Source organism: Cyprinodon variegatus, unplaced genomic scaffold, assembly GCF_000732505.1.
Source record: "Cyprinodon variegatus isolate N-32 unplaced genomic scaffold, C_variegatus-1.0 Scaffold638, whole genome shotgun sequence".
Taxonomy (NCBI): domain Eukaryota; kingdom Metazoa; phylum Chordata; class Actinopteri; order Cyprinodontiformes; family Cyprinodontidae; genus Cyprinodon; species Cyprinodon variegatus.
This window is the reverse complement of record NW_015151091.1, coordinates 169294-193589: the sequence shown is the minus strand read 5'-3', so window position 1 is coordinate 193589 and position 24296 is coordinate 169294. Positions and strand designations below refer to the sequence as shown.

The 24296-nt window shown below is 39.0% G+C and overlaps 2 protein-coding genes across 5 annotated transcripts; both read right to left on the bottom strand.

Moving 5' to 3' along the window:
* Positions 1–2214: 2214 nt before the first annotated feature.
* On the bottom strand, positions 2215–5962 carry acp5 (acid phosphatase 5, tartrate resistant). Its single transcript, XM_015393368.1, has 5 exons — positions 5700–5962; positions 5416–5615; positions 5212–5336; positions 3544–3889; positions 2215–3459 (listed from the first exon to the last, which is right to left on the bottom strand). The coding sequence occupies exons 1-5, from the start codon at positions 5788–5790 to the stop codon at positions 3220–3222; spliced, it is 1002 nt and encodes a 333-aa protein (XP_015248854.1). The 5' UTR covers positions 5791–5962; the 3' UTR covers positions 2215–3219.
* Positions 5963–7013: 1051 nt separating this feature from the next.
* Positions 7014–22913, bottom strand: LOC107096628 (interleukin enhancer-binding factor 3-like). 4 transcript variants are annotated; one of them, XM_015393364.1, is made up of 20 exons: positions 22765–22913; positions 22308–22425; positions 21430–21541; positions 19642–19805; positions 19273–19441; positions 18741–18894; positions 15815–15906; positions 15308–15403; positions 12983–13094; positions 12813–12910; positions 11596–11704; positions 11383–11514; positions 10992–11176; positions 9832–9942; positions 9599–9730; positions 8985–9146; positions 8763–8904; positions 8641–8679; positions 7457–7780; positions 7014–7364 (listed from the first exon to the last, which is right to left on the bottom strand). In XM_015393364.1, exons 2-20 carry the CDS (start codon positions 22406–22408, stop codon positions 7276–7278), a joined length of 2523 nt encoding a protein of 840 aa, XP_015248850.1. In that variant the 5' UTR covers positions 22409–22425; positions 22765–22913; the 3' UTR covers positions 7014–7275. The 4 variants fall into 4 exon arrangements, with proteins under 4 accessions (XP_015248850.1, XP_015248851.1, XP_015248852.1 ...); XM_015393365.1 differs by having other exon boundaries at positions 9003–9146; XM_015393366.1 differs by having other exon boundaries at positions 11383–11478.
* Positions 22914–24296: the final 1383 nt, after the last annotated feature.

Genomic DNA, 24296 nt, shown 5'->3' with positions numbered 1-24296 from the left:
ACTCTGGCTTCCTCCCACAGTCCAAAAACATGACTGTTAGGTTAATTGACTCGTCTAAATTGTGTGTGTGTGTGTGTGTGTGTGTGTGTGTGTGTGAATGGTTGTTTGTCTCTGTGTTGCACTGGTGACCTGTCCAGGGTGTACCCCGCCTCTTGCCCATTGACAGCTGGAGATTGGCACCAGCACCCCTCGTGACCCCACTTGGGACAAGCGTGTCAGATAATGGATGGATGAAATAAAAGTAATGCAGGAAAAATTTTAAGAACAGAGAGCTTAACTGCAGTACCATATTAAAGGAACACATTCTACAATTTTGGATTATAAATTCCTTATACTCCATTTCCTTAGTTTTATAACTAATGGTAACAGTGAAAAATTAACTCTGCATCATCTTGAAAAAGTATTTATTTTGGTCTGTAGCGAACAAGAAGTTGGTGCAGTACTGAGTCCAACCACAAAGAGATTGTCTGGATTTAACAAATTATTTTGATGGTTTTATTTTTTTTTTTTTATAAAAAAAATAAAAAATTAGCTTAAATGAAACAAAACTAAAAGGTCTATCTTTAAAAATTAAGGAGTACAAATAAAAAGTTGTCTAAAAAAATATTTGGCTACTCTGCAAACAATGTCATAAATCTGCTTGCATGGTGCAACATGTCGTCCAATCAACAAACATTAACATACCATCACTCTGAAGCTACCTAAAATCTTATGGGTGCTCAGCAGAACACTGATGATTTAATTCACACATTAAATGCAACATATCTGTGTCTGTATTCAACAAAGGCAGCAGTTAATTTAAAGCGAAACAGAAGTTAAACTCATTTGAATAATGCAATGGATATCAAAACCCTCCTGAACTTCCAAGGTCTTCACAGTTTGCAACTACCGGTAAATGAGAAATATTTTTAGCCAAAACGGTTAATTTGAGGCAAATCAGCCAATTAGAAGACATGTTGGTATGATAAGGACACAGATGGCTGTGGCCCACTGCCAAGAGTGCTTCGCAGTTGGGGAGTGGCTCAGGTGTTCACTAAACAGGTTTCTAGTCAGCAGGTCAGGCCATCCCATGGGTTGTGTTGTTAGTATTAGTACAACACAATAGGCCCATGTCCACCAGCTAACAAATAAAACCAATGATGTTACATTACACTAAAATAAAGGACTATTTTAATGTTTTATCAATTAATCTAATCAATATTTGTTAATTTAGCCATGAGTACACTGAATAGGATTATTACACATTGAATAAACAGTGATATTAATAAATTCTGTCTATTCCGCTCCATTTGTGGACGCAAAGTATTTATTGCTTTTTTTTAGGTTCACCTTATACTGTAATGCATCGAGAGTTTAGTTTGAACATGACTGAAACCTGGACTTAGTTCATGCAGATTATTAACATTGTTTAAGGGGTTAACTTAGCTTTATCGTCATACTTCTACACATGTAGCTGGTGGTAAATACAGCTGGTTTTTGTAAACAATTCAGACATGCTACGGTCAGAAATGTTAAAGGTAAAGAGAAATGATGGTGAGCATCTGCTGAGGGCCTCATGTGAAACATCATGATCTTGATCCTCTAGTTTGCAGTACCTGATACAGGTTTTCTTCAGGTCTGCGGGATATTTATATAAGTCAGGGTTAAGCAACCCTCACCTGTCTAACATCCTCTGACAACTGAATTACACTAACAGGCTGAAATTCATCCTAATTGGATCTACAGACAGTTACCTCAGTCCACAGGATACTTGGAGCAGAAAAAAAACTCTTCAAATAAAACATCACAATTTTTGATATTAGGGAAGAACTACAAGATTGTTTATCAAGGGGAAAAACAGACACTATAAACTAATCTAACGTGAAAATGAAGATTAAAGCACATAAAAAAAAAAAAAACGCTTAAACACTGATGAGGAAAGAATGAACAGAACACATTTCTTTTTTTTTTTTGCCTCCAATCCCAGGTTAACAGTCACCGGCTGGCTCAGCATTTCATGGACCTGGAAGCTGCCAACCTGCAGTCATTCAGGCTAATCCTCTGTTGGCAGGCCAGGCTGTTCTCTGGGACAGAAAAAGAGCTGACAGTCAAACTCTTGTCCCAAAGAGTCCTGCAGCATCAGCCTCTCAGCATTTAAACCCTCAGGTATGTTTGCACACAGGGCTTCTGCACTCGGCCTCCTTTACCACAATGCCCCTTAATAACCTGACATGCAACCAGATGTACGCAGATATTAATCAGTGCGGTTCAGCCGGGTCATTTTAATATAATGAATGCAAATGTTCTGTGAAGCCCTTACAGGTTTATTAGAGAAGAGTGAGCAGAAACAGGATCATATGGAACACACTGGAAAATTGTAGAGCAGTTTAAAACCTTTTCTGAAACAGTGACCCAAAATAAAAGCATCTGACAGAGCCTCGTTCAATACACCATCTAAAAAATGCAGAGAATACGGCATATTTAGAGACAACCCAAGACACAATTGCCATTTAAATATACATGTAGGGCAAGAAGATCGTAAAACAGAAAAATGGGTAAAAATACCAGGCTAACTCTGGGGGACCTGCAGAGATCCTCAGCTTTGAAAAAAACTCCAAAGCTAGCCCCATTTAGTTTGCCACAAGACCTGTGGAAGATGGAAAATATGGGGAAGGAGTTCTTCAGAAGACTGAAGAAAGAGGAAGAAACAGAGGAACAAGGAAGGACAGACAGGAAGTAAATAAAAACACAAGGGAGGGAAAAAAAAAAGTGAGGATGAAAAAATGTTTGCAAAATAAAATGCAATTTGGTTTGGCCAGTCCAGTTTTGCATCGGTCCCTTACCTCCTAGTTTTAGACTTTTGGTTTAACAAAACCACAGAAAATGTCATCACTTAGCTGCAGAGGATATGAAAAGTGGTCCTCACTCAGGTGCACACCCACACAGAGCAGCTAAAAGAAAAGCACAAGCTATAAAGATTTCTACTAGCATCTGTCATTTTTACCAAACCCCACGAAGCTCTGGAAAATACAATCTTTGGAAACTGCCAAAGAAAGCAAGACCACACTGTACAAAACAAATTTATTTTAGCTTACAACAAATTCAGATAAAACATTGATTTCTTTTAAAAAAAAATTAAAGCACTGAAAATTTTGAGGAAAAGTTAAAAGTAGGATCAACCTTCTCTGATTTGATACTGTAGATGAATCCTCAGGATAAACGATAATCTCGGCTGAACACCTATTTGAACTCCCTCTGGGAAAGGACAGTACGGTACAGAGACGTGCCTTTAGCCTGGAAGAAGGTTAGGATCAGCTTGCTCTTTGTGACCTCTGCATGAACAAAGCCCCCAAGAGTCGAGGCCTGACCAGTGAAAAACTTCAGAGAGCCCTTTGGGACGTGGTTCCAGTGGCGGACATCTGGATCCAAGAAGTTTCCAGCGCCGCTCACTACGTAACCCACACCAGACTCTTCCAGGTACTGCAGATAGAGAAATAAGTTCAATATAAATCATTGAACAACATTGGGGTAAAAGCACAGAAGAGGAAATGTTGTGGAGCTGACCTGCAGGTTGTGGTCATGGCCACACAGGTAGGCCGTCACATTGTGCTTAATAAGAAGAGGGTGAACCCTCTGCAGTAGACACTCCGTGGGGCCGTGCTCAGACACGGACCAAACTGGATAGTGACCCGCCACCAACAGGAAGTCCGCCTTGGACCGAGCAAGCCTCTCCTGCAGCCAGACCAGCTGACGGTTGGCATCCATTGAATTCAGCGGCCCTCTGGGCTTCTCATCCATGAAGTCGTCCGAGTTTCCACAGAGCATCACGGTGTCGAGCATGATGATAGTCAGGGTCTTTCCTGTGTTGGGGATGCGGAAGTTCAGCTCGTAGTAATAAGAAGGAAACTTCCTGAGAAAAAGGAAACAATAAGTTTTATATTTTCACTTCTCTACTTCCAAATACCTTTTGGAAACTGCATCGTCCTACAAGCAAATGAATGATTCAGTAATTCACAGTATGGGGACGACTGCTAATCATGCTGGGTGTTCAGATGCCAGAATCCAGGCATAAGGTAAATGGGAGGAAAAAACAACAACAACAAAAAACGCCCTCAGCCCCCCAAAAACTACATCAATAGGATGAACCAAGGAGTACAAGGTTCAGCTAATAGCTAGCTAAACAAATGTAAAAAAAAAAAAAAGTGTTAAAACGCACTCTCTCCCAAAGTTGAATGTCTACATCCAACCTGTGGATTGAATGTAGACATGGTTATTTCTTAAAAACAGTTGGAGTGAAACATCTTAACAAGTTTACAAAATGACACAAATAAGCTAAGAAGACTGGGGGGTGGGGGAAATATCTTGAAAAGAGGAAGATTGCATATACACACAGGAAGGCTCTCTTCATAAGTTGTGTGGATGCATCGATCGTTAAAATGTACCAGTTCATCCTATCCTAGTTGAGTAGCCAACATATTACTCAATAAAAAAAGTACCTTTTCTTTAAAATCCTATTTCTTAATAAGAAATAGGATTATAGGAAAATTGTGCAATCAAACTACTCCAACACGTACATTACCCTCAAAGAGAAGTTACTCAGGTGAACAACTTATCTCTAGTTCTCTGACGGCAGCAGAATGGGACTTAGTGAATAACATCAGATGATGAAAAAGATCCAACTAATCAATATAATCAAACGTAGCCTCTGCCTAGTGTGACAGCTTAAAGGATAAACAAGCAAACTTTGGGATCAATTTCCTGAACTAGTGTGGATCAGATTTGGTCAGAATGGGAGTCAATGGTCAAATCTAAGAGTAGAAAATTAAAAAAAATCATTCAGTGTTACCTCCGTTTCACCCTAGTCAACTCTGAAATTGTTTCTGGTTCAGGAGTGGAGTAAAACAAGCAATTCTACAGTTTTAGTCCACATCAGTGCAGTGTCTATGGAAGCTGACATAAGCCCCAGTGCACTCCTTGTGATTACCCACCCAAAGTCTCACAAGGCTGCAGTTGTTTGTTCACATTTCTCTTTAACCTATCGTTCCATTATTATGCCTGCAAACAGCACACTGGAGAGCCCTACCTCTGTAATGACTAACTTTGTGTGGATGGAGTCAACAACCTTGCTACAGTACCGTCGCTGTCCTCCATTTGACTGACAATTTCAAATAGTGGGTTTTTCTATGTGACTCATATTTCAATGGTATTTAGAGTTACCTGCCAGTTCCTTACCATCTGTCAGACCTTTGAGAGTACTCGATCTGAGCTTTGACGTTCCCTGCATGGTCATGGTTACCGGCCAGAACATACCAAGGGACTCTGAGGGACTTTGCAGTGTAGACAGACTCAAAGGTTTCCTTTTAGTGGGAGATTGTGATGAGAAAGTTTGATCTTGCAGAAAAAGGCATGGTCTTGTACCGGAGACACTCAACTGACCTGAAACCGAGGGGAATCCACACTGTCTACGCCTTTGAAGTAGAAGTTATCACCGAGAGCCAGGACAAAATCAGCTCCCATCCGCTCTGCAACTTTGCTCATTTCCTGAGCTGTGGTCTTCTGTACAGCAGTGATATACGGCGGGTAAGGCAATCCACCCCAGTCCCCTACAGCCAGAAACTTAATGGATGTCCTGCTTCCTGGAAGGGAGTAAAACAAAGACACAGATCTTTAGTTGAACACCAATAAAACTGCAGAGACAGAGGGTGAGAGTAAATACTTACTGCCATTCCCCCCCAGGTCTTGAAAAGCAGCGGCGTAGCAGTAAGTCACACTGATAGCAGCAGATAAGACTGCTAAAAGAGCGTATGCCATCTTCAAAAAGAAAACAGGCAATTTTAGAGTTCTTCAACCTTAATTAAGCAAAACAAGAAGCGCACCAAAAGTCTCATCTGAAGCTTTGCACCCATGTGACCAAAATAAAAACAAGGAAGAACAGGCTGAGCAAGGTTTTACAAGTCTCAGCTCACCATGCTTCCTGTTTCATTACCTTCAGACTGTTAGACAACACCAGTGTGCTGAGTGTGATTGGTTCAGCTTGGAGCTGTCACACCCCAGCTGGAGGTAATAGAGGCCAATCAATGTGGCCATGTATATGTGGCTGAGTGGCTCAGAGGTCAGTTTACTGATTCAACACATTTCAAAGAAAAAAAAGAAATCTAATCAAAACTATTTAAAATAACACCTATACGCCTTGGAAGAAACAGAAGCCACGAATAAAATAAAGAATATCCATGAAGTTGAGAGAAAAGAGAAACAGCAAAATAGAAAACACTCACAGCTGATAAAAGAAGAGATGGACTCTTGCTGACTGTGTTCTCACACCGCTCCCCCTTTCTTCTCCTATTTATCTATCAGCGCTCCTGGAGGAGAGGCCATGCTGCAGAGGCATGATCCTCGTTCATGGCCTGACTCAGTGCTGGGTCCAGCCGGTCATCAGCGCCACTCGTGATCCTGTGGTTAATATAGCTCGTGTCTAGACTCCACTTCCAACACTTCAACATTAATCACTCTTTTTCCTGCCTTTTTCAGCTCCAGCTTGTCTTCCCGATTTTTCTTTTTATGGATCATGTTGTACAATCTTGATGGTTGAAATGTCTTTAAAATAGAAAATGGATTGCACCTTAAATCATTTTAAAAACAAGTGCAAAAATTCACTTGTTAAATTCCTTAAGCGTCATCCGATTGCATTGGAAAACCAAAGTCAAGCCTCTAAGGGATTCTTAGTAATATGTTTAGCTTTCATGTTTAAGAACTAAATTCCCACTTTTCTAAGAACAATATATTTCTAAGGATTATAGAAAATATTTTCTGGTTTAATGGAGGAAAATTTAGACAGTTGAATAATGACAAAATGGAAGCTTAACAGATGGAGAGAGGGATAGGATGAGAGACAGAAAGTGGATGAAAGATGATGGAGAAATTAAAATAAATGGGAAAAAATGCAATGGATGGAAAGAGAAAGGATGTGGATGAAACATGTCTAAAAGGAAAAGATGGGTATGAAGACTGACGTCAAGTTAATAAACACACAATGGTTTCCTAGAACAAGGTAAGAGCGTCTTTATTCAAGCCATCAAACTTTTAAATCAGAATCACAACCTAATGAACTAGAACAAAAGCAGTTTCTATTTGATGAGTTAAACATACAAACAAAAGGAACATTTTTACAACCATCTATAAAAAAAAAATAAAAAAAAAGCACATGTAGAGTGATAAAAGGAAACAGAATTAGAATATCACAACTGTTTTCTCTGGATTATCTTCGCTGTAGCCAGACTTTTTAGCGTTATCATCACTTCAGTAATACATGTCGTATCCAGAGTAAGAGCCCTGGTTCTGGCCTCCATAGTTCTGGTTTGTGCCGAATCCTTGCTGGTTTCCCCAACCTGTGTAGAGAGTAGACCATCAAGACATTATTCAACCTCCTCTAACAGCGTTTCAACTTTAAATGAGCATTTAAACCTCAGCTGGCTGTTACCATAGTTATTGTATGAATGTCCTCCTGTAACAGAACTGGGATAGGCTGTGCTGTAGCCAGAGGAGTTTCCTCCCTGACCCACAGGAGTGCTTTGGGTCAGCATTTTCTTCTTTTCCTCTCCGTACCCATAGCTGTATGGGCTCTGCTGGTCAACAGGAGGAGGCATGGAGTGGTAGCTCTGTCCCTTTGTGCTGCTGAAGTTGGATGCTGGTGGGGAGGAGTAGGTGGAGCTGCTTTCTGGGTAAAAGGTACCGTAGCCGGTGCCGTCCAATCCTGCCATGTCTGTGTTTTGACTTGCGCTGCAGGCAGGACTGTACAGTTTATCTGAAAAACAGTGAAAAATAAAAAAAATCAAGGAAATCACCGGTGCAGGATTTCACACATCCAGAGATGATTAATTGAGCTGTTCTGCTTCTTCTACATCTTAATCTAACCTTAAGGCCACATATATACCCCATTTACACTACCCTTGAAAAACCGAGCCATGCCGTGACCGTCCGAGCTCGGATCAGTTAACCAGGCCGAGCTCGTTTCTGGCGACCGTTTACACATCACGCTGTCTTGGTTCCTCTCCTCCTAGTGACGATCTGCGGTATTACTGCCAGTATTGAAGGAGGAAATCAAGCAGTTGGTGGCGGTAATGCATCAAAAGTTGTTTGCCAACCACCGTAAAACACAAGAAGAAGAAGACGAAGAAAGAGGGAATCAAACAAATCAAAATGGCGGTGCCCGTCACATTCAGAAAGTTATGCTCGATTATTATTGCTGTGCTTTGGTGTTTGCGAAGGGCCAGGCAAAGACGGCAACCTTTCGTGGATGTTAATAGTTGTTTATAGTTGTTGTTCTTCTGTTTTGTGTTGGTTGGCAAGCAACTTCCGGAGGGGCATTACCGCCAACTACTGGAATGGAGTGTGAATCGGGATGTGCAGTCAGACGGAGATGACGCATTCTGCTCATGCGCTCTTGTTATCAGAGACCCGAGCCAGGGGAAAAACCGAGCTGAGCCCACCTCTGGAACTGGTTTGCAGTTAGCTCAGTTCGGTTGTGTCTAACTCGGTTTAGTCCAGTTTGCTTTCCATTTACACACGATAAGTTATCTCAGTTACTGAGCTCGGAGCGGTCTCAGCACGGTTTTTCAAGGGTAGTGTAAATGGGGTAATAATACAGGGTGTTTAAATACTTACGGTAGCCTGTGCCAGAGCTGCTCTCATAGCTGTAGTTGGCTATAATAAAAATTAAAAAGCATTTCAGTAGGTTTCCTTAAAGAGAAGCTCCTTGTTACATATCTAATCAGTGGAAAACCTACTTTTGTTATAACTGGCTCCTGCTGCAAAAGGCTGGCCCTGGCCTCGTCCCCGGCCCCTGCCGTGGCCCCCTCTGTTAGGACCCCAGCCACGCGATCCGGTGTCTGACGGAATACCACGGATTGTGCCAAATCCTGGGATGTGCTGTTTAGCATTAAATTAGAAATGGTTTAAATGAAAGTGGTCTGTCAATACAAAAGAGAAGGAAAAACTTTTTAAGTTACCATGTCGGTGTATACGACCTTCTTCTTTGCTGGCATTCGGTTGCTGGTTGAAGCTCCGTCATCGTCTGGGAATAACTTTTCCAGAGCAGCGAGGGCAGCATGAGCCTTCGCTTCCTTTTTATTGGAGCCTGTTCCTTGAAACTTCTGCCCGTCAACTTCCACCTGAGACACAGGAGAGGAAAGAGCGTTCTTTAACCTGTGCCATTTCACTGTTGAGAATATGACCTGTAAAAATGTTGTATTTTATTAAGGGACCTAAAGTCTGATGTAAACATAAACTGCAGCTTTATTCTGTAAAGATGGCCACCCAGCCCAATCTTTCAACCAAGAAACACCTTTAAACTTAGTCTAAATTTTCCACTTGGCTTTCTTTGTTTTGATTAATTTCTCAGGTTATGCTTTAATTGCTTTAAAATCAGATTCAGCTTTATTTAAAAGAAAGAAAACCATCATACTCTTGGTATCAAGATTCATTTTTCAATTCATCTATTTTTTTAATCAGGTGGTTGTGTCTAATTCCAGCCAAGCACCCTTTGTTGAATCGCTGTTTAGAAAACTTTATAATATAAACAGATATTGAGACTTACAGTGTACAGACATATCTGCTGACTCACCTGCATGACGAAGGACTTGGCGCTGGACCTCCCAGTTTCTTTAAGCACCACATACTTCAGGCTGCGGCGCTTCTCATTGAGCTCCATCACAGGATTCTTCCCATTCTTAGTTAGAAGGGGACCCTGACCAACCTGTTAAAAGATGAATATAACTGAAAAATAAAACCAAACAGTTCTGATCTCTTCAGGCATTGTATATGTTTCTCAAAAGAGGGATAAAACAAAGCCTTCACCTCCTCTGCGGTAGTAGAGGGTCCAGCTGTGTCGGCTTTTTGCGAATCAGAATCGCCACTCGACTCTGACTTGGACTCCAGGCCTGTTGGAAGACCAAGATCTTTCAGGGCCTGTGGATAGGAAAGGAAGGTAGACGGTTAAACCTTCTGCTTAGGTAGCGGCTAATGTTTAATGTTAGCTTAGCAAGCATACCGGAGTGAAAGTGATCGCTGGTGTTCTGCCAATCAACTTTTTTTTTTGCAATTTCAAATTCTAACAAATGGGTAATATTTTTCTCTTTCTTTTAATTAACAAAAAAAAAAAAAAAAGCCGACCACAGTAAGCATAAATGGCTACTCTATGCTCCACGGAGGAAAATTAGGCCACTCACACACATTATCTGACATCTCATTAAAACACATTTGGGGCTGAAAAGATTGGTGGGATTAAATGAATTATTGAAATAATTGCCAACAGGAATGTACAGACAATATAACATACAGCTTGCTCAAAGAGCAACGGTGAAAACATTTCAGTGCTAAAAAAAGGTGAAGAATTAAATCCCTCTGGGGTTCAGGGTCATGCTCCCTCCGAAGAAAAGTTTGTACCACTGGATTTAAAAGCACCAATCTAGTGCACTCTTACCTGGTTATGCCAGTTTTGCTTTTGTCAAAACCCCTGAAATTTTGAGTTGCCTCATATGGACTCATATGAACACAAATTACACAAAGAGAACTACATTTAAAACAATGTGAACTAAAAACGCAAAAATATAAAAGGAAAGAATAAAAAAATCCTTTATGGAAATACAAGGCAACATTTTCCTCTTATTTTACTAAACAGACATGGGGCAATGACTTTAGCAAGGTCTATGTGTCTTTTCATTTCGGTCTATATCTTAATCTCCATCATAAAAAAAAAATGAAATATCTACTTTGGATGCAGTATAAGCATTACTTTGGAAGAAATCAAAGATAGTTTAGCATTACACTAACCCTGAGGAGCTGGAGGAAAAAAAATCTGAACACCTGAGACCCCCGCCCCAGACAGATTGACTGATTAGAAAATTAACTTAAACAAACCCTAGGAGCAGAGTGATGGAAAACCTGAGCAACCATGATAACTGTGGGATAGGGCTGCAGCCTGATGTCGCATCTATAGAGGAGATTTATCACCTTACCTTGATGGCAACATTTAGCTTGGCAGCTCGTTTGGAAGGTCCAGATGCCTCGTAGGTTTTTCCCTTCACTTCCACGGACATGGTGAACACCGGCTCGTGGACCGGACCAGTTTGCGAGACAAGGTGGTACTCCAGGCGAGGCTGGTACTGGTTTAGACGCATCACAGGATTTATGTTGGGATCGACTATAACAGAAAAAAAAGAGGTGAGAAAACAGAAAGAACTCAGGCAACACCTTTGACTTATAAACATCTGACTTGCACAAATATTAACTTTGGAATTAGAATGAAAATCTAATTTTATAGTGAAAAATAAACAATTGTCAGCTCTCCTTTTTTCAGCTTGCCATACGTTTCCATTTCCTTAATGATTTAACACAGTTATTACTCACAGTGTTTAGCTGGGAAAACATTTTCAAACTTCCTCTCTTTGCTTTCTGGTTTGGGGTCATCCTGTTCGTCCTCCACTGCTGAATAAGGTCTCTTAACTGGGAGGACGTAGCGAGAAACAGGTGGTATCTGGACTGCATTAAACCAAAGAAGCAAATCAAAGAAGTCAACCTTTGATCAAACTGACTCAACAGAACATCTCCATCATCCTGTACCTGTACTTCCTTTGCGGCAGTATTTCAAATATTTCTGGGATTTTTGTAGTTTGTTGTCCATCCCCAGCACTTTGTGCATCTGTCCAAAGGCACACAGCCTCAAGGCAAACTGAATAAAAATGAAAATTAAGCTGACTTTATTGCAACTAAAGTGGGTAAAATAAGAAGAAAATAAATTAACGTTTTTCTTAGTAAACACACTTGTATTCGTATTCGTTTAATTGACGCTAGTCATTAGCAACAACCCACGTAATAGTAATACATAAAAAATAATTGCAAGTTGGATCGTAAGTGAGATTATGTTTGATGAAATCTCAACATAAGCAGCAGGTTTTGGGCATAAGAAGAAAAGGATGTGCAAGACGAAAAGAAAAAAAAACCTGACAGGATTTATTGCATAGGATTTGGACAAGCCAGTGAAATCCTGGCAGAATACGGTCCGGTCAGAAAGGCTAAAGATGAGCTGTTTGAATGTTGCTGCACTGGCATGCTGGAAGAAGAATGTGTCTGAGCGCTTTTGTCACTTTGAAGGTGTTACCCACTGGACAAAGCAACTTATCAGTGATTAGCTACTATTTAGGGAATCCTGCCTCTTCAGGCTGTACTCTTCGTCCTACCAGCAAAGCAACTTGAGGCTAACTGCTTCTTTAAAGAGTTGGAAGTTGGTTAAAAACTTCATCATTGATATAACATGGTCTGGGTGAATACTGGATTCTGATTGGCTGTAGGGTGTCCATGAAAAATCCATGAAGATCCTCCACTACACCTTTAAAAAGGACGATCTCCTGAAAAGTAGCCGACTATAGGCGGGTTGCTTTGTCCGGTGGGTAAGTCCTTCAAAGTGCAGAAACAGGTGGGGAGGCAGAAGGCTGCCAAGCGTAGAAGTTAAGCCATACACGCAAAGAGAAGGAACAAGCGCTTATGTTTGATATAATGGGGCACTGTGGTATTCTATTTACACATGCAACGTGCTACACATGTGCGTGAGGAGACGTTAATCAGCGTCTGCATGAAGTAGAGCTGCCCCTGGCAGTAGGTATTTGGCAGAATCTTGTAATTTCCCTCTGGGATTATTAAAGGATGTCTGATTCTGATTGATGCCATACATAAATGCAAAAGACCCGCCAAAAAAAATTCAAACTGAGAAAAAAGTCAACAGTTACTTTTAATCCCTGGATGTGATCTCGTGCTTCCATGCTTTTGTTGCCTCACTATACCTGAGCACTCTTTGTGATGTCTTCACGCTGCTGCACAGTCAGATCAGCAGTGGCATCAAAGTCTTCCTTTTCACATGGGTCCCTTATGCCTGGGCCGTCTTTAAACACAAACGTTTCAGTTTGGATATCTATGCTGGTTTCCATAGCATCTGATATAAAGAGAAACTGACCTTCCAGGAGGATTCCAGAAGCAAAGCACTCTAAAACTCTGCGGAAGGATTCACCTACTGCCATCGGCCGCTCACATGTGCTGATAGCTTTCTCTACCAGAAGTTCAAGAGACTACAAGAAAAATTTTTTAAAACAACATTAAATTAGACACTGTTGAGGAGAAAACTTTAACTAAAAACACATTTAAAGAAGCAGAAGTGAAGACCAAAGGATTTAGAAACCTTTTTTACTTAAAGGTGGTGCAGAGTTGGATATAACCATTTTAAAGATTAATATGATAATAAATGATGAATATAACTAAATGAAAGATGGCTTGTTCAATCTCTGACTTTCACCTTTTTTACCAATAAAGTTGCACCTAAAGCACATCCTTTGGACCAACAAATTAAAGAAAATAAAATCTTAACTGCCATAACAGATGTATGAAGTTATAGCGGCACTTAGTAACATCAATATAATATATTAACAATTCCTCTTCTGAGTCCGTATGATCAAAATCAAAGTGTTTATAAAATGATTGAGAGGTTTATCACCTCCCGCTACTAGCTCTGGAAAGAAAACCTCACTTTTAACTTTCTGTGTCTCTGAGCTGAAAGCAGTCTAATGGCTCTGTTGTTGTTTTTGCTGTAAGATAAAAAAACTAATATAGAGCCACTAGCTTCAGTTATTGTTAGCTAATTATTAAATAGCTTTTTTATTTTCGAGGTTTGTGTCAGGTTGGATCCAGCAAAAAAATAAAAGACCAGGAAAACATCTGTCAGAAGAGTAAAGAGAGACAAAAAATGACTCCAATCGGGACATAATTCCAACAGGAGTGACTTCAGACAAACAAAAAGAAGGAGAAAAACTGATGCGGACCTGACAATGTCAGAAATATACATCTGCTAATCTGCAGAGAGATTGATTTTTAGCGTGCAGCTAAGAAACATGGAAAAGCTGTATGATCTTATGACAGCAATAAAAAAAAACAAAAAAAAAAACTTTTCACTCGAGTAGCAGACTAACGTAAAAGTACATTTTTTTTTACAGTGAAAAGGCTGCTATACACTAGTTTACATTAGATGAACTAAAATACTACCCATGTGATCTGCATCTTCTAGCTGTCAGTGTTTACAACAGTGCTATTTTTAAAAGGTCCTGTAGGGTGAGCCCAACTCAAGAATACTACTTAAGGCTGCTTCAATCTGCTTAAATGTGATGGCTACCCGTTTAACTCCTGATATCCATTCAATGACACTAAATGCTCCCACTCATCCTGTTTGTGCCGTTTGCCAGGTTCTATAATGCATAACATTAAAATTACCTGTTCAGGTAAAAAGTGGCAGAATAAATGCCAGAAATCTTAAGGTTGGTTTATGCTCGTCTGCGTGTGTCGCAGTAAATGCAGATATGTCTTATAGATGCATTATTTTTGAAAAACAGTTTTTAAGAAAAGTTGCAGATTGGTCTTTAACCCCTTCCAAACAAATTTAAAACCTGTTTGGGGTGGAAGCTCATCTGAAGCAGAATTCCTTTTGATCATACTTGTATCATGTCATCTAGATTAATCTTCGTTTCTTCATCAAATATTCCTCCAACAGGCATTTGACATGTCGTTAGGCATAGCAGCAAATTTTAGCTCAGGCTTTTCAGAGCAGTGTTCTAGTACTTAGCCAGAAGCCACTCAGTCTGAAGAGTTTGAAGCTCCCTGACAATGATGTTTTAGCAAAAACCTGTACATTGCAATCTTAAAGTAGCTCTAAAGGACCACCTCAACTTGTGTCAATATATAGTTACCATTCTTTAGGCTTAATGCATTTCCTTATAAATACCCTGCCTGGAGCTTTAGACTGCACTTTTCCTTTTAAGCTATAATCAAAGTAAAAATGTATAATGGAGGATTTTCTTTTCCCGGGTGGATGATCAAAATAAGTGGTTCTCCTAATTGTCAATCATTCTGGTGATATCTATACGTGCTAGTCCCCATTTTCACTTACAGGTGGTGATTCTGACATAGTGGAAAATTTGCTAATCTTCTTTTAGAAAGTAAGCTTGTATGAATGATTCAAAGAGCAACTTTTAAACAAAGCGTGCACGAGGAGGAATGGGCTTGTGCACGCTCTTGCACGCTGTTTATTATATGTTTTCTCTCGGGAATGCCTAAAGGGTTGTTCATGTCCATTTTTATTTTTTTTTTAAAGTGGAGAGGGCGTGTCTATTTAAAAATTCCCAAAAACCTTCCACTACACCTTTAACTGATCCCTTATGAGCAGCAGATAAAGAAAAAAAAAAAAAAAAACATCCACCAACGCTACATTATTTAGGTAAATCAATGCATCTCTCACCCATTCTGAGAGGGGCGACCAATCAGGAACACGTTTACACAAATCCCTCATTATCCGGATCACAATGACGGCAGAACTCAGATTGCTGACTTTAGCCTGGAGCAAAAAAATAAAATAAAAGAAAAAAAAGAGAAAAAAATCCAGCTGAGTCAGAAAGCCTGTCTGCTCTAAAAAGATCTTACTTCTGTGATTTCAAAGTTTTCATGAAAGAATAAAACAAAACAAACGTTGAGCAACGAAATCCATCAAAATCAACTACAATATTTAATGATCTTTGCACATTGCTAGCGTGAAAGCAGAAAGTGTTCAGTTTTAATCCAATCAATACCAATGAGATCCATATTTGTCATTGGTATTGATTAGCAAGTCATCCTTTAACTGTTTAAGCACTTCAAATCTGAGGTTTTAAAGGTATTATATAATATGTGAAAACTGATAAGTGTCACTGTCTCTACATGGACAGAAAACAAGGAGAGATGAATTAAAGATAATGACGTGAATGCAAACCTGGAACCACTTGGCGTGGCGGAGAGACGCCAAGGCAGTTAGACATTTCTGCCTGTCCAGAACGTCCGGCGGAGCGCTGACAGTTTGCGTTTCTATTGACGAGGTGGGGTAAGAAGAAAAGGTACAGTTTGACCAAGGGGGTTGGCTCTGTCTCGCAGCTCAGGGAAGGCAGCTTTTCCCAAACCAGCAGAAGCAGGGAAGAAAGTCTTAGGACACCTGATGTTGGAGTCTTTGCTCTCAGCCAGTTGAAATCATCTACCAAAGATCTGCACAACCTTTTGTTTTACTGAGTGAAAAAACAAGGGTATCGTTCACAACTGCTTGTTGTGAAAGTGTCTGCACTATGAATAAAAACCCCTTTCCATCAGCTTCACGGCTTGGGTTTGCTGCCCTCCACTTCCTGAGACAGTGAGTCCAGTTGGTCAAAGGTCCAGCCGTCCTACAAAACTTCACAAACTGTAAAGCAGTCAGTTTGAAATCACAAGCATAGAGGAAAAAAAAAAAATCACGTCTGTCCCACACTGCAGCAGAACTGATTATTTCCCTGCCCAAAGGAGGCTTCAACCAAAAAAAAAGAGAAAACAAGGGACAGAATAAGGCTTTGTGTTGGATAAAATATAATTTAGGTACATTCCCAACTGGCATTTATTTTATATGAATTCTTATTCTAACAAATTTTTCGCCAGATGAAAAAAAGTGGCTCTTTTAGACTACATTTCTCTACATGTTTAAAAAAAAGAAGCGGCCGTACCCATGCGTTTTACTTCAATCAGCATGCTGAGTTGTTCAATAGCAAGTCTTAAATATTAAGAGATATTTAACTTTAAAGCTTTATAAACCTGCAGAATTACTGTTCCGTGCAATGAGTACAATTAAAAACTTACAGGTAACTGAAATATACGGTAGTTTTTTTTTAAACTTCACGGGACACATTGAGGGAAAAAAACACGTTTACCTCTCAGTCAGTAATAGCACCATACTAATCACTAACTGATAATACTCTAAGGAGAAAAGCTGCTACTGCATGAAGACTTGCACATTTTCTAGGTCAATGAGGTATTTGAAAAGAGAGTCAGGAAGAATTGAGATGTAGGAAGATCTGGGAAAAATAACTTATTTGTTTGAGATTGTACTGATATTCTTTTATATCGGTAATTCTTCAAAGCTCAGAGAGAGAGGAGGACTTTTAAGAGGTAATAGGAAGTCATTCTTTTGAGACTGCAGCTTGTTACCCAGCAGTGTGTTGGCAGCGTTTGGAAACTTCACCACTAAAGCTGGATTTACTGCACTGAACGGCCGCTCTTGGCGAAATCTGTTATTTTAAAGAAAATCTTTTCAGCTGGAATTGGTGGTCTGTAGCTGTTCAGTGTAACTGCTGATTTAGAGGTCATTTTGCTTTCTCACAGCGCAACATGTTTAGGTACAGATTCATTTATTAATCAGTACTTCCTCTAGGGAGTACTTACAGAAATGGCAGTTTAAATCAAGCTAGCTGCTACTAAGCAAACTAAATATGAAATGCTGAAGAAAATGTAAACAGAGCAAAAGTTTACAAAAAAACGTTTACAAAAAAAAACTTTTATCGGTTTGTTACCAATACAAAGCAAGTTTTACAGCGATTATTAGCCAGACTGTTTCAAATCAAACTCTTTTAGATGCTGTATATTTTTAAATTCTATCTTTTTTTTTGCTCCAATGGATTAAAATAGTTTAAAACCACAGAATCAGTTTTGCAGCAGCTGGTTTTAAATGTACATAATTAGCACCAAAGGCATGCAATCCGCGCTTTGACTAGTTATTCTTGCAGAGTTTTGGACATTAAACATGGAAAACACAACTCAGCCAATGGAACCAGCATGAGCACGTTATTAGCTACTACACAGGTAACGTAACTCCTGAAATAGTAGCATGTGACAAAACAGCGTCAGGACTGTCAGGTGGGCGAGGAGCCCACGTTAGCCGTTAGCTGACAGGCCTGAGTCTAAGATAGTCGCTGTACAGACGTCACTGAGCTATGAGATAAAGGGCACTGGGTGTGGCTTCAATATGGTGAAGGATAATCATTAAGTATTTACACACATGCACAAACCATCAACATATTCTTGCCCTACCAAAATTAACTTCCCATGCACAAGCCTAACTGGACTTAAAGTTTTGTACAAAAACTGAGACCTAGCGCAGAATTGGAGAGCACCCATATGTCTTGATTTATAAAAGTGTGTAAAAAAGGAGTATGCATGTTTGCTACATACATGAGAGTCACTGAGGCTACAGCTCTGATCAGGATCTATTGTTCCTGCTAGGTTAACCACCGCCTTCCAAAAGATTTGTTAGGAGATGGAAGAGGAGAGACCCTTTAGTTAGGACCATTTCACAAATAAATGTCATAAAAAAAAATACATGACCCTCTATAATTAAGGAATGCTGCTCACTAAGCTGTAAAATCTAACAGCCAAACAACCAGTCTCTCTTTAAGCATCTTATGATTTAAGTTATATAATAACTGGCCATATCTGTTTTTTCCCCCACTTCCATTGAGGCTTAAAGCCAGAAACGTTCTATGAAAGCAAAACATTCAGACACACGGTGCCTTCTGATGGGGCAAAACTTATTTTTCGAAAAAAGAGAATTCACTGCTGAAATTAAATGAGGGTATTTTAGGAATAACTGGTACATGACCCATATTAGTCTTAATGAGAAATAACTCACTCTTCAGAGGTGAAGGTCAGGTTTTTATTTCAGACGGCTAATCAGATCTGCTGAAACAAAAAATGCCTTCGCCGATACTGCCGAGCCACACCCAGGGGAATATCAGGATAATATTCATCGCAGTCATAGATCAGTGGAGACGTACAACGCCAGCGTTCTGAGAACACGCAGAACAGGCCTATAAAAGCTGAGCTCCATCTGATCAGAAAATACGCACCTTCCCCCTCGGTAGTGTCATTCTTCTCCTCATTCCGAACAAGAGGTGATGTCAGCTTGACAGAAACAGTCAGGTGTGGCTCCTTGTTACTTTTTACCACAATGGCTGCCTCCTCTGGAGATGGGCTTACAGTGTATGTTCCAGCTGAAATTACCTAGTAAAAAAATAAGAACAAGTTACAGTACAGACCAAAAGTTTGGACACACCTTCTCAATCAGAGTTTTCTTTAGTTTCATGACTGAATGCATCAAAGCTATGAATTAACACGTGGAATTATATAACAAAAAAGTGGGAATCAACTGAAAATATGTCTTATATTCTAGGTTCTTCAAAGTAGCCACCTCTTGCTTTGATTACTGCTTTGCACACTCCTAGCATTCTCTTGATGAGCAGTGTGAATCTTTAATTCTCATAGTCATGAAAATAAAAACTCTTTGAATGAGAAGATGTGTCTAAACTTTTGGTCTGTACTGCAGGTCTGATTAACATGTTTTTAATGTGCCATCAAATGAGTGCAGACATGAAAATCTACCTCTAGCTGCTTGGTTAAAATGTCAGTCACTTGATTAAATAAAGTGATTGTAGGCCAGGTGGAACAAAGCAACACTAGCTGCAGATCTTTGTCTCCTTTTAGAATGAGTCCTTTGGCAACCAGACCAACCCTCATCAGGCCACGCAGAACACGGTCTTCACCTCTGGCACTAGCAGGAGAAACAAAGAAAGAATTTTGGATTTTAAAGCCGAACTCAAAGTAAAGAGAATGCTGTTAAAAGTCTGACTGTAAATTTGACTGGGATTGATTTGTGATTCTTTTTCAATCCACCGTTAAAGGTTATGTTTTAGTTTTGATGCAGTTTTATCTAAGCGCATAAGATCAGAGCCCTTTGGGCATCTTGCTTACCTCCCACCATCAATCTGCTCTGACACTGCTTTAAAGGCATGCTCCACATGGGAAATGATCATCTGCACGCCCTGCAGCTCCTCTGCTGAAGGATACACTTCAGCATGCTTGGTCATCACCATACGATTCAGAGGCCCGCTTTTTTTTGGAGGACCCACCACCTCCTTTATTGCAAAATAAAAGAACAAAACAAAAATGCGAAATAAAAAAATGAATATACAAAAAACTATTTTCAAAATTTTCATTATAAGATCATATAAGCAATCTGATTTATAACGGTAAATAAATTCCATCTAGTTTAGTTTTGTTTTGTCATACACATTTATAGGTTTGTAGTTTTATATTGCTGCAAACTTTAAATTAAATTAAATAAAAGTAATAAATAAAAGTTTCATATGCAGACCAAAATATATCAAGAGTTATGTGCATAAATACCTTGGAAAAACAGAACTAGGAATTTGCATATCTATAAATTTGACAATTTTATTTTAGAAGCAACAATACCGAAGCCTATTGCATTTACCAAAGAAAAAAAATCTGACATCTCATTATTACGAGATCAGCATCTCGTAATTACGAGATAAGATCTCATAATTAAGAGGTCTTATATAAATATATGGGTATGATTACTTGAGCCAATAATGAAGCATCTCTCAGAAAACTGGTCTTCATGATTACTTCTTAAAAATATCTGCATCTGTTCCACTGAACAGTTCTCTGCACCCAAGGCTGACCTGATACGCTCTGGAGCTCCGCTCCTGTTTTTTTTTACTTCATCGATAAAGTACCCAGCTATAATCCTGGGGTTACTACTTGTGGGGCAATCATGCAGCCATATGACCATAAGTGAAATCCCGTCAACATCTCCATTAAAACAGATTCAGTTTGGTTTTAGTTTGTCTTATGAATCGACATGCTCCATGAAGTTGGGACCTGGGTTTCTGTAAAGATGTCATTTAAACTGATTCTGAAGCCTCAGCTGTACTCCTCTGAGATCTAGGATTTTAAGAAGGTACCGGACAGTTCTTTGGGACACCACCAAGCCAGCTGAAATGCATTTCAAATGCATTAATTTATAGCCATAAAGCATCCCATGCTGGTTTATATGCTCCTGCAGAAACCGTGACTTCAAGCGAGTCAGAGTAGAGTGAGCGCAATACAGACAAACTAAAAATAATTCCATCTACATCGAGGAATTTCTGTATTTCCCAGTATAGCATACCTAAAATGAAATAAAAGCATATTAAATCCTACAACCCACTCATTGTTTACATTTCATGTAGCGTAGCTCAGCAATGACTGCCCTTCCTGATCTCCTAAATATGACATATTATCTCATAATTGTAAAATCTTATCTCGTAATTATGAGACAGGATCTCATAATTACAAGATCGTATCCCGTAATTTTGAGATTGTATCTTGTAACTATGAGAAGATATCTCATAATTACGAGATCAGTATCTCGTAATTATGAGATAAACTGTCAGATTTTTTTTCTTCAGTCAATGCAATATGCTTCTGTACAAAAAGCTGCAACATAAAAAAATATTAAAATTGGTCAGTTAACAACTTGACATTATTTTTTAAAAACAGAATTATTCTGCAAATAAAATATTCTAAAATAAATCTTTTATAGCTCTGGAAAACTATGTAATAATACATTTATGACAGCAAAACATTCTCTACATTTCGACTCCCTTTGGACGGAAAATATGCAGGAATGACATTAAACTTCAGCACCTTAGATTGCAAATTTTAAATGTTAATGGAGTAAAAAAAGAAAAGAACCTGAAGATGTTGTCTTTCCTCCAAGTCTTGAACAGCAGCGATGTACTCATGGTACTGTCTCAGCTCCTCCTCGTAGCACAGACAGTCGTACCAGTAGCGCAGCTCCTCGTACCTGAGGAGTAACAACACAAGGAAGAGTTGGTTTGAAAATAATAATAACAATAATAAGGAAAGTGCTTTTATAGAAAATTGTAGAGAAAATTGTAGAGTGCAAATTCTACATTTTGGCTAAAGCTGCTGTATAAATGGAAATATGGTAATATTTGAAATATGGTAATGATTTGCTTCCATACAGAAGAGCCGCTCCTCACATGGCCTCTGGTACCAGAGCGGCTAATCCCAAGCCAACCAGTAGGGTATAAAGAGCCAGAATAAACCCAAGCAGGATTGCAAATCACTGCCATATATTGCATCTAAGCAATATATGGCAGTGGTTCTGCTCATAGTCTGTATTATACAACTAACTGTTTTACTGATATACATCTGCCATTTCAATAAGGAGAAAAACATCCACAGGCTACTATAGAAAGGTTGTAATTTTCTAAGAAAATATGCATTTTGAAATATATATTGAACAGATGTGACAATAAAACAATTTAATTACTTTAACGACATTTACCAAAGGCTCTAGAAGATATAAATGCATCCAAGCATCATGGTATTCTGCTGATTGTGATTTTGCACCTGATCATTATGGTTTTTCCCCCAAAAAATAAACGATGGCTGAAACTCAAGTGGTTTCATACATCATCTCATCATTACTAATGCATCCTTTTTGGTTGTAGGAAAATGTGAAGAATAAAACAACAACTATTACATAGTCTGGCTATATATATATATTTCTGCTAGTATAGTAATCGCGTGTTTTCAGCGTTTACCTGTCAAAGTCCTCCAGAAGGAGACGGTGGCCTCGTTGGATCAGTCCGTCCCAGTACAGCAGCTCCTCATAAGCCTGCTGTTCATCCCACTCTGCAGACATACTTTCCCCTCTGACTCCTGTTGGATCATATGAGTTTTATTTATTCTGCCATGTAAACAACTGGGGAGAACCACCATCCTCTATTGAATCATTTACATCGGCAGACACAGGTGCTACTAGCATCCAACGTTAGCGGCTAACGCACGCGCCGCAGCAAAAGTTGAGCTAAACTATCAACTTTTGCATGAATGTACGCAGTCTTTACCAATTATACACACGGTTTTACCTAAACCCACGGGTATTCGCTCTGCTTTTGTTAAAGGTGAACACAGCCAACATATAAGCACCGTTTACTTTTAGCTAGCAGTAGCGCCTGCATGAATTATGCTAGTTTTATTAATGCGATAACGGCTTACCTCTGAAATCGAACTGAAAAAGAATGTAGGACCTTCAAGCTTAATTTATCCTTAGTTTTTCGTAAGATTTAATATTTTTTTTAATCTCGTCTACCAGGATTGACTTCTAAATACATTTCCTCACGTGACAGATACGGTTAAAATTTACACTAGTGATGCAATGTCGCCCCCTGCTGTTTCGGAGGGTTCGAGGTCTTTGAAGTCTGGACAGCTTGATGCTGTAGAATAAATTTATTACTAGAATTATATTTTATTTGATACTCCTTGGCATATTTGTTTTTGTTTGTCTGTTTTTCTTTTTCCCTCCAGTAATTGTATGTAGGCTCTTTGTTCTTGTCTATTACGACACAAGGCCTAAGAAGGGCACAATTTATGTACAAAAAGTAAACAAGTACATGAAATTATGTTTTTATTCTTATACAGTGTTTATAAAGTTTTTTTCTTGTTGGCGTTTATATGAATATGCTGGTCTGATAACTTAGTATACATTTGATTGGTTTTTGGTATACGTCTATTTTTAATTTATAACCCTCCTGAAGAAAACTCCACCAGCCGTCACTGGTATATATATTTATTACTATCAGAGGAAATCAAGCAACTCTCACACATTTTGAAGATATTTGACTGTGAGCAACAGACTGATCCCAAGATCAAAAAGGGTTAAAAGTATCTGCACATGCAGAGCAGCATGCAAACTCCATGCAGAAAAGCCCAGGCCAAAATTTAAAATGTAGGACCTATTTGCAGTGTTAACCACTGCACAACAGACCGTAATGTTTCTTGACAAAAAATAAAATGCAAGTAAACTCACTTAAGACCAGCTTCCTCCCATTAAAATCATTATATAAGCTATATATGAGCACCGGAACATCATGGATGAAGATTAATGTTTTTGCAAGTTCAGTGCTTTAATGAAAAAAGCTAGAATATCCATAAAAGATACAACAAAGTCTTAATTTGATAGTTTTTGGTTCATGACTCTGGCATCATAAAAACCAAAAACCCTTAAATATTTCCCCATCAGTCATCTGATGTTGTTAAACCTCTAACTGTCAAAAAAAAACTCATAAAATGAAGTAACTCCATATGTATTGGCAGCATCTCTTTACAAAAACCTGAAACCGGGAGGCAAAACAAAAGATATTTATAGATTTTTAGTGCACATAATACAAAATCATTGATTTTGACCAAGAGCTGAGGTTTCAGACTCTAGATCTTATGTAGGACAGCCTTCCCACATGCACCCATTAACATCTACAATTACAAAGTTACAGCTACATTTCACTTCATTTTGGGATCAAAGAAGCATTTCTAATTGAATTGAGGAGAAGTATGTAGAATATATATAATTCAGGTAATCTCTTCTGCTTACTTTATATCAGAGGTAATATATTTATTTTAGCTGCAACATGGCACTTGTTCATGTCAAAGATGCTTACATTTTAGGTTTCCAGACCACTGAGGTCTCAGAGGGATGAGTTTCACAAGCCCAAAGGCATCAGCCTATATAAACATAGCTTTAAATATACATA